The sequence below is a fragment of the Rhinoraja longicauda genome, chromosome 27 (genome assembly GCF_053455715.1).
Source record: "Rhinoraja longicauda isolate Sanriku21f chromosome 27, sRhiLon1.1, whole genome shotgun sequence".
NCBI classification, from domain to species: Eukaryota; Metazoa; Chordata; class Chondrichthyes; order Rajiformes; family Arhynchobatidae; genus Rhinoraja; species Rhinoraja longicauda.
The window spans coordinates 17,138,054-17,153,508 of NC_135979.1; the positions used below are offsets into that span (position 1 = coordinate 17,138,054).

Consider the following 15,455-nt stretch of genomic DNA (forward strand, 5'->3'; position numbering starts at 1 on the left):
GGAAATTCTTGACATTTTGACGGATAATTGATGTATGAAGTTAATGTATTTCAGAGTAGTTTCTTATGGCATCACTTTCAAATAGTCATGATGCGGAATGATTGGAAACCCGACCGTATAGGGAATGTGGGTGAAACGTGAATTGTCTTCAGTCTTCAGGGTCATAGCTTGTCGTAGCCTGTCGTGGGTGGATGTAAGTTGACTTTGGTTGTCGTAGGTTGTAGCCTCTGTGGTAGGTTGTCGTAGGTACGGTCGCAGGTGGACGTTCTACTTGCGACAATTGGGTCGCCGGGTTTCGGTAGCTTGCCATAGCTTGACGTCGACTAGGTGGTAGGTTGTTGTAGCTTGTCGTAGACATTGTTGGGGGGGGTCCAGTCACCGGTTTTTCGGCGACCTGCTACGACTATGACAGTCGCCGGCAGTCACCTTAAAAAACGCCTAACTGGGACAGGGCCTTGAATAGCATGCTAACATTCCAAATGATCCGGTTCATTCTCAGATTGTGGTCAGGCAGAGTTATGGAGTGGATGACTACGCAATATGATGTCTGCTTTCCGAGCTCAGCCAATGATATAACAAGTACAAAAAGACAAAAAATATTAATGTAGCACCTTGGACGTCCCTCTTTAACCATCTTAAAAAACTTTAAATGTCAAAGAGGTACTTTTAAGGGTAATCGCAGGAAACACATAAATATGCTTCCACAACAAGCAGGTGATAATGTCCACACAAAATGTTTTATTAATGGTTACAAGTAAGTAACAGTTAGGTCAGATGGATGAGCAGGGACTCATTACCAAGAGAACCTCCCACCCATGGCTTCATGCTTCCCCCAGAAGTGAACCGTCAACAGTGCAGTATGTCTTCAGTTCTGCACTGAAACATCAGTCTAGTTTTTTGCGCACAAATCTCTGTACTGGGAGTTGACTCAGGACTGTTTCACAATGGCAGGCGTGCTATCAACCGAGCCAGAACTGACACAGTGACTGGAATCACAGAATCGCTCACCACAGATGACAAAAAAGGTAACAAGCAATATTATAATTAGATTTAATTATCTTTGCTGATAAATTGCACAATTATTGCCTGCGAATAGCCACCCGTAAACAACTCAGTTCAACCCCATACACAAGTTGTACACTGTCACTTGATAAGTTTTAGCAAAGACTAACTGATGTTCCAGTTTGTAGAACTGTTGGGAGGATTTTCTGATGCTGTCCCCATGTAATGACGAGGAGGGCCATAGCTACGGGCGTTGCTCATCTTTGCCAATGTGGTGGTCTGGAAGAGTGTATTTTCCTTCGTTTACCAGCTTTTCTCTTTGTGTTTTGATGTCAATCAGCCGTTTGTGCTGTGGGCAAGAAAACACAAACCACCAATGTTAGCAGGACACTCGAAGCCACAGAGATCTGTCCATCGGGGTAATTGGAAAACATAAGACCATCGACAGCATATTTATCATTTTGGCGATGTAACCAGATAACCTGCACAACCAAAATTGGTGTAATATTCACACTACAAATGTAAGCAGCGCCAGTGAACAATTTAAAATTCAAGAGACACAGAGTGCTGGAGTAACTCAGCGGGTCAGGTAGCATCCCTGGAGAGCATAGGTAGGTGACGTTTCGGGTCAGGATCTGACCCAAAACATCACCTATCCACATTCTTCAGAGATGCTGCCTGACCCGCTGAGTTACTCCAGCAGTTAGTCTCTTTTTTGTAAACCAGCGTCTGCAGTTTCTTGCATCGACGATTTAAAATTCAATCAAGTTTTGAGATGATAAATTTAAAATTGTATGGTTCGACTGAGCATTGAACATGTCACAGCTGAACCTTTTTTAAGTGCCTGTGACAACACAACATATCATTTCTACTCTCAAGACCTGCCGACTCACCAATTTGTCTCGGTGGAGACATTCATTGAAATCCTCCAGCTCCAGTTTACACTCCTTTTTGGCTCTGGTCTTTCCAATTCCATGCGCACATTCAATCCACTCCTTTTCAAATACATGGCAACGGGCTGCCCGTCTCCAGGGCTGTTTACCACTTTGGATCAGCATCCATTTGTCGATATTGATGCCCAGCTTTTCCTGGAGGTCAATGAATGGCATGGCTGTGGGATAGGGAAGTGTTCACACAGGAACTTTAGACTTTATTTTAGAATTTAGAGATACAGCATGGCCCATCAGCTCAGAGTCTATACCGACCAGCAATCACCCTGTACACTAACACTATCCTACACACTAGGGACAATTTACAGGAGCCAATTAGCCTGCAAACCTGTAACTCTTTGGAACGTGGGAGAAAACCAGAGCATCCGATCTCTGACCTGTTCCTGTAATCAGAGTTTTTACGTGGCTGATCAATGGAACTACACTGAAGCTAGTCAAGAAAGCACATCAAACCCTCTACTTCCTTAGAAGCATAAGGAAGTTCAGCATGTCTCCAACAACTCTTACCAACTTCTGTGGATTAATTGTAGAAAAAATTCTATTGGGATGCATTACAACTTGGTTTGTCTACTTGGCTGAATAAAATTATGGTTTGACTTTTTCAAAAACAGAAAGGACTGATTCAAATGTGTTTGGAATTCAATGGTTTTGCACAAAATCATAGCTGAAAAATAATGCAGACTGAGAAACCACAAGAAATTGCCGAGCGTTGTGGATGTAGCCCAGTCCGTCACATAAATCCCCCCCTCTCGCCTCCCATCATCACTTCCATTGTCTTGGGAATGCAGTCAATGAAGTCAAGGACCATTCCCTCGTCCTCCCTCTCCTGTCAGGCAGAAGATACAAAGACCTGAAAGCATGTCCCACCAAATTCAGGAACAGCCTCTTCCCTGCAGTTATCAGATTACCGAATGGTCCTCTCATAAACTAAGGGTGTAGACAAGATCTTTAACCAACCTCATTGGGGCCCTTGCACTTTTTTGATTTGCACTTTTTCTGTAGTGTAACACTATATTCTGCAATCTTGCCCTACCTACTGTACTGCCCTATATTTTGCCCTACCTGTACTTTTGTATGACCTGATTGTACTCAGGCATCGTGTGATCTGAATAGACAGCATTTCACTGTATTTTTGGTACACAAGACAATCATAAACAAGTTCTAATACACTTGATCCCCAGCTCAGGTTTTACTGACTACTCGTTGTTTCCATTAGATGGTCTATACTTCCTAAAAGGATTCCATTTCACTGTTAAGGACACAAAGGTCAAAAGACATTACACTGGCTGATTAGCAAGGGCACAGTCATAATTACTGATGAAAAGATTAAAATGACATTTATACACTTAGACAATAGACAATAGGTGCAGGAGTAGGCAATTCGGCCCTTCGAGCCAGCACCGCCATTCAATGTGATCATGGCTGATCATTCACAATCAGTACCCCGTTCCTGCCCTCTCCCCATACCCCCTGACTCCGCTATCATTAAGAGCTCTATCTAACTCTCTCTTGAAAGCATCCAGAGGATTGGCCTTCACTGCCTTCTGAGGCAGAGAATTCCACAGATTTACAACTCTCTGCGTGAAAAAGTTTTTCCTCATCTCCGTTCTAAATGGCCCACCCCTTATTCTTAAACTGTGGCCCCTGGTTTGGGACTCCCCCAACATTGAGAACCTGTTTCCTGCCTCTAGCATGTCCAATCCCTTAATAATCCTATATGTTACAATAAGATCCCCTCTCATCCTTCTAAATTCCAGTGTATACAAGCCTAGAGTTGCTCCAGTCTTTCAACATCCTTCAGCATACAGAAATGATCATATATAACAGAACATGTAGATTATCCAGCCCCTCACCCAGTTCACCATTCAATATTTTGCTGACTTTCTCACCTCAGCATCACCACCTTTCTACCATCATTCCACAATGCCCTCTACATCCAGAGGGGGGGGGGGGGGGGGAAATGACCTGCACTTACTAACACAGCTTCACCTGGCTGGGCCCTTTATATGCATCTCTCTTCACCAAGCTCAGATTCCTCCACAGTTGCAATGCATCCTGTAATTCCTCCCCCTGACTGTCCTCCATCAACCCCCACCCTGCAACCTGCACCACCACCTCCTCCCCCCCTCCTCTCCCCCCCACAACATTCCTCTCCATTCCCCACCCCCCCCCCCAACTCCACCTACATTACCCTCCCTCCCCCTGCGGTGTCCGGACTGCCTCAACAACGGGAGTACCCGGCCCGTCCACGCCGATATCCCTTCCCCGACCTCAGACACTCAGAACACCGATCAGCGTCAGCATCAGCGTCGCCGCCGCCTCTCACCTTCTGCCCTTCCAGGCGCAGCCTCGCTTTCCGGCCGGTCGTAAAACGGACGCCGACTTTGCGTCTTTCATCCGCCGCCGCCGCCGCCGCCGCCGCCGCCGCCGCCGTCTCTGTTGCCCCCTGGTGCCGCCTCCTGGTGCAGCAACGCGGTGCTGCTCCCCCCTGGTGCCGCCTCCTGGTGCAGCAACGCGGTTTTCCCCCTGGTGCCGCCTCATGGTGCAGCAACGCGGTGCTGCCCCCCCCTGGTGCCGCCCCCTAGTGGCGCAGCGCGGTACTGTCCCATAGGGCATCTGCCACATCGAGCACAGAACAGCGCAGCATAGCAACATGGACACAAAATGCGGTGCAGCAGCATCTCTAGAGAGAAGGAATGAGTGAGATTTTGGGTCGAGACCCTTCTTCAGACTGAGAGTCAGGGGAGAGGGAGGGAGTCATAGATGTATAAGAAAATAACTGCAGATGCTGGTACAAATCGATTTATTCACAAAATGCTGGAGTAACTCAGCAGGTCAGGCAGCATCTCAGGAGAGAAGGAATGGGTGACGTTTCAGGTTGAGACCCAGTCAGAAGAAGGGTCTCGACCTGAAACGTCACCCATTCCTTCTCTCCCGAGATGCTGCTTGACCTGCTGAGTTACTCCAGCATTTTGTGAATGAGTCATAAAAACCTTGAGTCATAGAGATATCGAAGGGTTAGTTGTGAAAACGAAAGTTGTGAAAGATCAAAGTGTTAAAGAAATGTAGACTGATCATTGTCAGCTGAGGGAAAGGTGACAAGGAGGCATACTATGGCGAGTCCGAAAACTTGTTGGTTGTAGAAGAAGTTTATTGCAGCCGCAATATTCGAATACAGAGTTAAACAACAAGGTAAAGGACAACCATCAAAAACTTACTGTCTTCTTCGAAGACTTCGCCGAACTGAACATTTCGGGCGCCAAAAGCGCACATGACCACGCTGGCCAATCAGCGATGTCGCTCCCTGGACCAATCCCCATGGTCGCGTTCACACGTGACCTCGCTGGCCAATCCGAGGGTTCGACGACCTGGACCATTCTCTATGGTCGCTACATGACCCCCCCCAGAACCCGAGGTGCGGAACCTAGCAGGGAGCCGGATTTCACGACCATAACGAGTACGGAGAGGGACAGCCTGAACCACAGGAGCCGGGGGTTCCGGACTTGGAGGAACTGCCGGAACGGGGGGTCCTGGAGGAACTGCCGGAACGGGGGGTCCTGGACTGAGCGGAACTAACGGAGGTCGGCCTCTCCTAGGGGTTTGACCGACCAGGACTGGTTGATCCGGATCCAAATGTGCAGGTTTGAGCCGGGACACCGAGACGAGCTCACTCTTGCCGCACATGTCTAAGGTGAAGGTAGCCGTTCCCTTACGCAAAACCCGGAACGGCCCTTGATAGACCCTCTGCAACGGGGCGCGATGGGAATCTTTTCGCAGAAAAACAAACTCACAGTCCTTCAGGGAAGGCGGTTTATGTACCATGGGACACCCATGACGTGAAGTCGGAACTGGAGCCAGGGAGCCCACCCGTTCCCGGAGAGATGCTAACACTGATGGGACTGTAGGCAGCTGGTCTGAAGGGTCCGGAAACAAATCTCCGGGTACTCGAAGTGTCGAGCCATATACTAGCTCCGCGGACGACGCACCGAGATCTAGCTTAGGAGCAGTCCGGATGCCCAAAAGAACCCAGGGGAGCTGGTCTACCCAGTCCGGGCCTTCAAGCCTTGCACTGAGGGACGCCTTAAGTTGACGGTGGAACCTTTCTACGAGTCCATTTGCCTGGGGGTGATATGCAGTAGTGGGTTGTAACTTGGAACCGTACAGTTCTGCGAGCGCGGCCCAGAGGGACGAAGTGAACTGTGGCCCCCTGTCAGTGGTAATAACTGCCGGGACCCCGAAACGAGCTACCCAATGAAGGGCCAAAGTCCTAGCACAAGACGCTGACGAAATATCAGACAATGGGAAAGCCTCTGGCCACCGGGTGAACCGATCCACCACCGTGAGGAGGTGGGTGTAGCCCCGGGAGGAAGGCAAAGGCCCGACCAAATCCACGTGGATGTGGAAAAAACGAACTGCTGGGACCTCGAAATCCTGTACGGGGGGCTGGACATGGCGCTGGACTTTAGCGGTCTGACAGGGAACGCAGGAACGCGCCCAACCCGCTACCTGTTTCCGTTGGCCATGCCAGACAAACCGAGCTGCTACCAAAGCAGAGGTGGAGCGGATGGACGGGTGCGCCAGCCCATGAATGGCATCGAAAACCCGGCGCTGAAGGGAGGGCGGTACTACCGGCCTGGGACGGGGAAGAGAAACATCGCACCAGACTTTTGTGCCTTCCGACCCACAAGCTACCTGAGCCAACTTCAATCCCGAAGTGGTGGACTGGTATGCCGAAGTGGTATCCGCTAGAAGCTGTGCCTCCGCAAGCTCCTGGGGATCCACCTCGCAGTCCACCGCCGAAATAGGGGAAAAAGCAGGTCTAGACAGGGCGTCAGCAACAGCATTAAGCTTACCCGCGACATGACGGACATCGGTGGTAAATTCGGAGATAGCAGTCAGGTGCCGCTGCTGGCGGGCCGACCATGGGTCAGACAATTTAAAAAATGCAAATGTTAATGGTTTGTGGTCCGTAAAGGCCACAAATGGGCAGCCCTCAAGGAAGTACCTGAAATGACGAACAGCTAAATAGAGGGCCAGAAGCTCTCGGTCAAATGCGCTATACTTCAGCTCAGCCGAATTTAGTTGCCGGCTGAAAAACGCCAAAGGCTGCCAACGGCCACCGACCTGCTGCTCCAGAGCCCCGCCCACCGCCACGTCAGAGGCGTCAACCGTCAGGGCCGTGGGGGCGGAGGGGCTCTGGTGGACCAACATGGTGGCGTCTGCCAAGGCTGCCTTAGCTGCTGTAAAAGCCGACTCTGCGGCCGGGGACCATATCAACTCTACCGGATTCCCTGCAAGGCATTGGAAAAGCGGGCGCATGACTCGCGCAGCTGCCGGAACGAACCGATGGTAGAAATTAACCATGCCTACGAACTCCTGTAGCCCTTTTACTGTGGTGGGCCTGGGAAATGCCCGGATAGCCTCCACCTTCTCGGGCAAAGGGGAGGCGCCGGCAGGGGTAATTCTGTGCCCTAGAAAATCAAGAGCAGGGAGGCCGAATTGACACTTGGAGGGTTGGATAATGAGCCCGTGGTCTTGGAGCCGCTGGAACACGGTCCGCAAGTGGACCTGGTGTTCCTGCACTGAGGGGCTAGCGACCAGGATGTCGTCTAAATAAATAAACAAAAAGGGTAAACCCCGGCCCACACGGTCCATCAGTCGTTGGAAAGCCTGTGCCGCGTTCTTTAAACCGAAAGGCATACGCAACCATTCAAACAACCCGAACGGAGTAATCGTTGCAGTTTTCTGTATGTCCTCCGGTCGCACCGGAATCTGGTGGTATCCTCGCACCAAATCGATTTTGGAGAACACCACCGCTCCTTCCAGCCCAGACGAAAAGTCCTGTAGGTGCGGTATGGGGTAGCGATCAGCCGTGGTGACAGCATTGAGACGCCGATAATCGCCACATGGTCTCCACCCCCCAGATGCCTTGGAGACCATATGTAACGGCGAGGCCTACGGGCTGTCAGACTGACGGACAATTCCCATTTCCTCCATCTTCCTAAATTCCGCCCGTGCCACCACCAGTTTGTCTGGCGGTAGTCTCCTGGCCCGAGCGAAAACGGGAGGGCCTTCGGTACGGATGTGATGGACCACGCCGTGCTTGGCCGAAGGCGTGTCAAAACGTTGAATGAGCAGCTCTGGAAACTCCGCCAGGATCTCAGCATACGAGTCAGGGGCCGCGACGACGGCCTAGACAGTAGGGCTGGGCGGGGAGGCGATTGTCGGAGCGACGGGCTCCTCTCCGGCGGAGGGTCGGAGGTCGTTACCGTGGACATCAGGGACCAGTGAAAAAGCCCAGAGAAAATCTGCGCCCAGGATCGCTTGTCTGACGTCGGCTATGATGAATGGCCATTCGTACGTGCGGAGGCCTAACACAAGGGACATCTTCCGTATACCGAAAGTGCGAATGGGGCTGCCATTAACCGCGATGAGGGTGGGACCTGTCTTACCCGTTCTGGTTTCGAGGTCGGTCGGTGGCACTATACTGACGATGGCTCCCGTGTCCACCAAAAATTCTGTGTCCGTGAATCGATCATGGACGTAGAGGCGTCGGTTCTGGCCAATCGTAACTGCCCCTATGTACGATCGGCCGAGGCATTTCCCGCGAAGGTACAAGGTGAGCGGCAGTTGCGGGATTCGCTACCCCATCGTAGGTGATAATAGCACCAGCCGCGCTTGTGCGGATCTTTTTGGCGGGCTTTCGGAGAATTGGCGGGAGACGCAGCGCCATCTTGATGTCGCTGTGTCGTGGTCACTGATGTCGAGACCTTGTTGATCGAACCGCTTGCCTTGTTTTTAGCCGCTATGAGCGCGTCCGCTTTCGCTGCATATGCTTCGGGGTCCTTAAAAGAACAATCCGTGAGCAGCAGTCGGACATCCTCAGGAAGCTTCTCTCGGAATGCCTGTTCGAACATAAGGCAATCCGTATGCTCACCGGCTAGCATCATCATTTCGGACATGAGAACTGAAGGCCGTCGATCTCCAAGATCCGGTAGGTGCAGAAGCCTTGCAGCGCAATCATGCCTATTAAACCCGAAGGTTCGCAGTAACACTTTCTTCATGGCCTCGTACTTGTTTTCCGCAGGTGGATTAACGATGAACCGCATCACGCGCGTGGTCGTCTCCGACGATAGAGCGCTGACGAGGTAGTAATACATCGTGGAGTCGTCCGATATCTTCTTTATATGAAATTGAGCTTCGGTGTGGATAAACCAAGATTGCGGTGAATGCGTCCAAAACAACGGAAGGTGAACGCTTACCGCGCTTAACTCCGGTGTGCCCGGCGCGGCAATCAACAACGAGGCGTCGTGTTCCTGCATAGTCGGTGATCGTCCAGATCACGTCGGGGTCACCAATATGGCGAGTCCGAAAACTTGTTGGTTGTAGAAGAAGTTTATTGCAGCCGCAATATTCGAATACAGAGTTAAACAACAAGGTAAAGGACAACCATCAAAAACTTACTGTCTTCTTCGAAGACTTCGCCGAACTGAACATTTCGGGCGCCAAAAGCGCACATGACCACGCTGGCCAATCAGCGATGTCGCTCCCTGGACCAATCCCCATGGTCGCGTTCACACGTGACCTCGCTGGCCAATCCGAGGGTTCGACGACCTGGACCATTCTCTATGGTCGCTACAATACAATCATTACAATTAATCAGAAGGACTGTGAAACTAATCGGAGGACTAGGGTGGGGGAAGAACAATTTTGCTGATCGTATGCCCCCTTGTCACCTTTCCCTCATCTGACATTTCTTATAATTGTTTGCTTTGATCTGTCGTTTTCATACTTTACCCTTTCATACCTCTAGAGTCCAGACTCCTTCTCTCCTGACTCAGTCTGAAGAAGGGTCTGGACCCGAAACGTCACTCATTCCCGACTCCCGAATCGTCACCATTTCCTTCTCTCCAGAGATGCTGCCTTTCCTGCTTACTCCAGCTTTTTGTGTCTATCTTTAGTTTAAACCAGCATCTGCAGTTCCTTCTTACTCATTCCTTCTCTCCAGAGATGCTGCCTGTCCCACTGAGTTACTCCAGCATTTTGTGTCTATCTTTGGTGTAAACCAGCATTTGCAGTTCCTTCCTGCAGCTCAACAACAGGCCCTAAGCCCACAATGTTTGCACTGGACACGAGGCTAAGACCAACTCTTATCTGCCTGCAAAAAAATCCATGTCCCTCTATTCCCCCATATTGATCTTTAGAGTGTTTAATACTTAGAGAGTGGCAAATATAAAGAGTGTTATATGTACTGAAAGTGGAACAATTAAATTCTAACTTGCAGCAGCATAACAGGTCTGTAAACACAGTACTCATAGATAACACATTAAACAACAAAAAAATCAATGAAATAATGAAACAATATAAGTGCAAAAACAAAAACCCAAATTCCATAATGCGACCAAGATAGTTTGTAGTTTAGATGGTGTTTGTCGTGTTCAAGAGCGTGATGGTTGTTTGGAAGAAGTTGTTCCTAAACCTGATGGTCACAGTTTTCACAGGGAGCACGTGCAAACTCCACACGGACAGCACCCAAAAAGTCTGGATTGAACCTGGGACTCTGGTGCTGTGAGGTAGTAGCTCTACCAGCTGCACCATCGTGCTGCTCCCAGTTTGAGGAAGGAGGCAGAGGCAATCCAAACGTTGCAAGTTGGGGCTGCACTCCTGTAAGTTGTGCCCGTGTTATCCACATAAGGCAGTGACCGGTTCCTGAGAGAGAGTAGGAACCAAACTCTAGGTCTGACTTACGCTGTAAGAGTCTCACCGAAAGTAGGTGAAACTTCATCGCTATCAAGTTATCTATTTCTGATGCAGTAGGTAAGAATCAAAAATAGTGGGCTGAAAAAAACAGAGGGGCAAGGAGACTGTAAAAGGAAGTTAAATAAATTTTGTAAAATACTTCTAAGGTGCAGCGTTAACATTGTCAGAATTGTATATTTTACTTTGGATAATAATAAACATTTATTTTATATAGCGCTTTTCCAAATGCTCAAAGACGCTTTACAAAAACAGTCAAGACATAAAAACAAACAAACGAACTATCCTGACGGAGAAGTGGCGAACAAACAGCGCCAGCGTCCTCTCACGTCAGGGTCCGGCAGTAGACAATAAAGAACACAAGACACACAATTACAATTTTTAACACAAACAGCCATCACAGTGATTGCTCCAGGCACACCCTCACTGTGATGGAAGGCAAAGAAAAGTCTTATCTCCTCCTCATTCTTCTCCCGTGGTGCCACGAGGCGATCGAGGCTCCCGACTTTTGAAGCCCCCACCGGGCGATGGAAAGTCCCAGGGCCGAGCCGAGCAGGCCGATGAAAGTCCTGAGCCTCCACCGGGCGTTGGAAAGTGCCGTGGCCAGGCCACGCAGGGCGATGAAGGTCCTGCGAGCGGGTCAATCAAACCTCGCGCTTCGGGGCGGTCGAAGCTGCTACGGCTGGAGCTCCCGAAAGCCGGTCACCAGCCAGGGACCTGCGAACTCCCGATGTTGCAGTCTGCAGGGCCCACGGCCGAAGCCTCCGAGATGGTAAGTCCAGGCCCTGCGACCGGAGTCTTCAAGGTCGATCCCAGCTGGAGGCCGCCGACTCCACAGTGTTAGGCCGTAGCGCGAACGGAGACAGAACACGGTAAAGGTCGCATCTCCGTTGAGGAGGAGATTAGAAAAAAAGGTTTCCCCCAACCCCCCCCCCCCCCCCCACATATACAGAGTTAAAAATAAATCAAAAGAAACATTTAAACGATAACAAAGACAAAAACAAAAAAAAAGACAGAGAGACTGCCGGTGAGCCGCAGCTGCTGAACGCAGCCACGCCCCCACTGCAGTGAAAATGAGAAGGAGTCAATACCATGAAGAGACCGGCTCCCGTGCTGTGGTGGCACAGTGGCGCAGCTGGTAGAGCTGCTGTCTCACCATGCCAGAGACCTGGTTCGATCCTGACCTCAGGTACAGTACTGTCCATTTGGAGTTTGCACATTTTCTCCATGACCATGTGGGTTTCTCTGGGTGCTCTGTTTTCCTCCCACTTCCCAAAGGCCTGTGTGTGTGCAGGTTAATTGGTCTCTGTAAATTGCCCCTAATATGTGAGGCATTAATGTGAAAGTGGGATAATATCGAATTAATGTGAATAATGATTGATGGTCGGCATGGACTCAGTGGGCTGAAGGGCCTATTTCCATGCTGTATCTTTCAGTCAATTTAAAGAATCAATTTCAGAAGGCTTTACTGAAACCGTAGAGAATCTTTCAGCTTCAATTCATAAAAACATTCTCTCCTCCAGCCTCCCCTTTCTCCTCATGCTATCTCTCAGGCACAATGTCATGTTTCTGTCTGAAACTGGAAAAGCAAACAGCTAATGGCCTGTTTCCTTTATCATCATTACTTTTTTGCATACCTTTCATTCATTTGTTGTATATCTCTCTACATCTGTCTATACCTCTTGTTTCCCTTTCCCCTGACTTTAGTCTGAAGTAGGGTCTCGACCCGAAACGTCACTCCAGAGATGCTGCCTGAGTTACTCCAGCATTTTGTGTCTGTCTTAGGCTATAGGAACAGTCATGTTGTGGATTAACAAATCCTTCCTGCCATCTGCGAGGCTGCATTCTGTTCCCCTGTGGCCATGTGTCACAATCATACGTCACCCCAACAGGTCATTCCCACACATTGTTTCCATGTAGCATTTTTTACTGATGATGTGACACTACAAATGCTTGCGAGATTTCCAAACCCCCCCTCAAACATCCAGGGCTCGGGCTGTCAGCAAGGAAATGGAGCCAGATTTTGATCAATTGAAATGTTGATATAAAGTGGTCATTGTGGGAGTGATCTTACTGTAATGTTATTTTTCATCAGATTCTCGTTTCTATTTTAATTTATAAAACCAACCGAATGTTTGCATTTGAAACTGTAATTTATATCCTGTCATTGACGTATGATGTCCAATGGGCCCCTAATTTGTCCTTTTGAAAAATTGAGTTTTTTAGTTTCGAGGTACAGCACGGAAACAGGCCCTTTGGCCCATCGAGTCCGAGCCGGCCAGCGATCCCCGCACATTAACACTAGGGACACTAGTGTACACACACTAGGGACAATTTACAAATATACCAAGCCAATTAACCTACAAACCTGTATGTCTTTGTGTGGGAAGAAACCAGAGACCCTGGAGAAAACCCACACAGGTCATGGGGAGAACATACAAACTCCGCATAGGCAACACCCATAGTCAGGATCAAACCTGGGTCCCTGGCGCTGTAAGTCAGCGACTCTACCGCTGCACATAAAAACTCTACCGCTGCAAATTAAAACTATTTCCTAAGTTTTGGTGAAATGTGAGATTGCAAACCAAAATACACAATGGTTGAACAAACTCCTGCCCAGGCCCACAGTAACTGCCCACAGGGAGGTGGTTAATAGCTGTGTACTGAATGTTCTATGGTGAGGATCTGTGTTATGGATGCTGATAAAATTCTGGGAAGAGTATTTCAGTTAGAAGTGATGAGCACGCAGTGAATTATGCTCTGTGGGCTTTATGTGGAAATGTGTAATAATCAAACCAACAATAGAACTGGATGGCACCAAACCAACGGCAAATCTTTCACAACATGAAGAGTCCGTAGGCTTGGTGTTGGCAATAATTTTTATTTTAATAGCACAAAGCATGAGAAGCAATAGAGACAGAAAGTGGGTGCATATTCATCATTCCCCAAAAATTATATGATCTCAACCAAGATCTAAAGTTTACATTTCATGTTTTCTTGCCAAGATGGAGAATAATAGGTTAAGGAGCATACTTTAAAATATAGTGAAATTGCTCATTGGCAATACGTATTAGGGCATAATGAGCCAAAACTGGGGCTGTCACAGTTCACAGTTACAAACCCATTGCAGACCAGGTGATCAAATTTTAAAATTTTTAATTTTAGTTAAGTTTAGAGATACAGTGCGGAAACAGGCCCTTTGGCTCACTGAGTCCGCGCCGACCAGTGATCCCCGCACATTAAGACAAACCTACACACACTTGGGACAATTTACAATTATACCAAGCCAATTAACCTATAAACTTCCATTTCACTTCACGGGTAGAACGTACAAACTGCATACAGACAAGTGCCCATAGTCAGGATCGAAACCGGGTGCCTGGCGCTGCAAGGCAGCAAGTCTGCTGCTGTGCCACTGTGCCGCCCTGTTTGCATCTCTTTTCACGAGGCAACTTCAATTTATTAGAGGATGCCTCAAAGTGGCTATGGAGGTACAACCAGGAGGGGGCAGTCAATATGAATGAGACACATGCCACAGAATGCTGACTAGGTAGATTCCTCAATAATCATGTCTCAGATTCCTGGAGCCAGAATCAACAAGGAGAATAGGAACACAAATGTAGTCTGGTTATGAACAAAGAAGAAAATTATGAAAAATACTCTTTCCCATGCATTGAAATCCAACATTTTAGACGGTTATTTTTGGATTTAGAAACAAGCCAAAAGGTTTGTGTCAATACTAATTCAACAAGTGCAAGGGGCAAAGTTCATGGTTCTCTCCTGTGGAGAGATTATGAGGTGAACAGGCAGAATATATTTGCATTTTACTCAGTTTTCAGTCTCGATTATGAAATAATGTATCTTCTCGATTCACAATTGATCTTATTTCACCGCGCGTACGAAGGAACTGCAGATGCTGGTTTAAACCAACGTCACCCATTCCTTCTCTCCTGAGATGCTGCCTGACCCGCTGAGTTACTCCAGAATTTTGTGTCTACCTTCAAAATATTAGTTACCTACTGTTGTTCATAGACTACAGTTCAGCGTTCAACATCATGATCCTGTAAAAAGCTCAGGGAATTGGGCCTCTGTGCATCCCATTGCAGCTGGATCTTGGACTCCTTCAACAGAGCACAATCGGCACAAATTGGCAACAACACTTCCTCCTCGATAACCATCAGCACAGGAGCACCTCAAGGTTGTGTGCTTAGCTCCCTGCTCTACTCACTCTATTCCTAAGACTGTGCAGCCGGACACAGTGCCAACTCCATCTTTAAATTTGCTGACGACACCACCATTGCTGGATGAATTACGGATAACGATGATAAGTACAGGAGGGAGATAAATGATGCACCTAAAAATATGCATGATAATGCAAAGGTATACAAGACATTAGCACAATGTCTTGTATATGGGGGGGGGGGGGGGGGGGGAGGAGAGGGTGCTGTACCAATGCAGGAGAGGTTTGGGCCCAATGGGTCTACTTGGTCTAGTAATGTTGTAAAATTCAATGACAAATTTAAAATGATTGCTAAAGCAGGAAAACATCTTTACATAGATGTTACATTTTCTGAAGCACAGGCCTTAAAGGTAAAAATGGCATGGGGATTTAGTAGGAGAGTTAGATTAAACCAGGTTATTCAAGCACAGTAAGCAATGGGCTAAACATTTGTTTCTTTTTCCTAATCCAGTTTTGTGTGTGCATGTGGGTGCACATGTGAGCATGCTCATGAGGGTTTGCATGTG

At 48.5% G+C, this 15,455-nt stretch overlaps 1 protein-coding gene across 4 annotated transcripts; it reads right to left on the minus strand.

Moving 5' to 3' along the window:
• Positions 1-1,036: 1,036 nt before the first annotated feature.
• ndufs5 (NADH:ubiquinone oxidoreductase subunit S5) lies at positions 1,037-4,401 on the minus strand. 4 transcript variants are annotated; one of them, XM_078422924.1, is made up of 3 exons: positions 4,279-4,401; positions 1,896-2,113; positions 1,037-1,351 (listed from the first exon to the last, which is right to left on the minus strand). In XM_078422924.1, the coding sequence occupies exons 2-3, from the start codon at positions 2,109-2,111 to the stop codon at positions 1,247-1,249; spliced, it is 321 nt and encodes a 106-aa protein (XP_078279050.1). In that variant the 5' UTR covers positions 2,112-2,113; positions 4,279-4,401; the 3' UTR covers positions 1,037-1,246. The 4 variants fall into 4 exon arrangements, with proteins under 4 accessions (XP_078279050.1, XP_078279051.1, XP_078279052.1 ...); XM_078422925.1 differs by having other exon boundaries at positions 4,223-4,292; XM_078422926.1 differs by lacking the exon at positions 4,279-4,401 and adding an exon at positions 4,190-4,271.
• Positions 4,402-15,455: the final 11,054 nt, after the last annotated feature.

Coding starts and splice junctions, on each gene's coding strand:
- ndufs5 (XM_078422924.1), bottom strand. CDS start 2,111: ATGCCATTCATTGACCTCCAGGAAAAGCTGGGCATCAATATCGACAAA. Junction 1,352..1,895: donor GTCTCCACCGAGACAAATTG/GTGAGTCGGCAG, acceptor TCTTGCCCACAG/CACAAACGGCTGATTGACAT.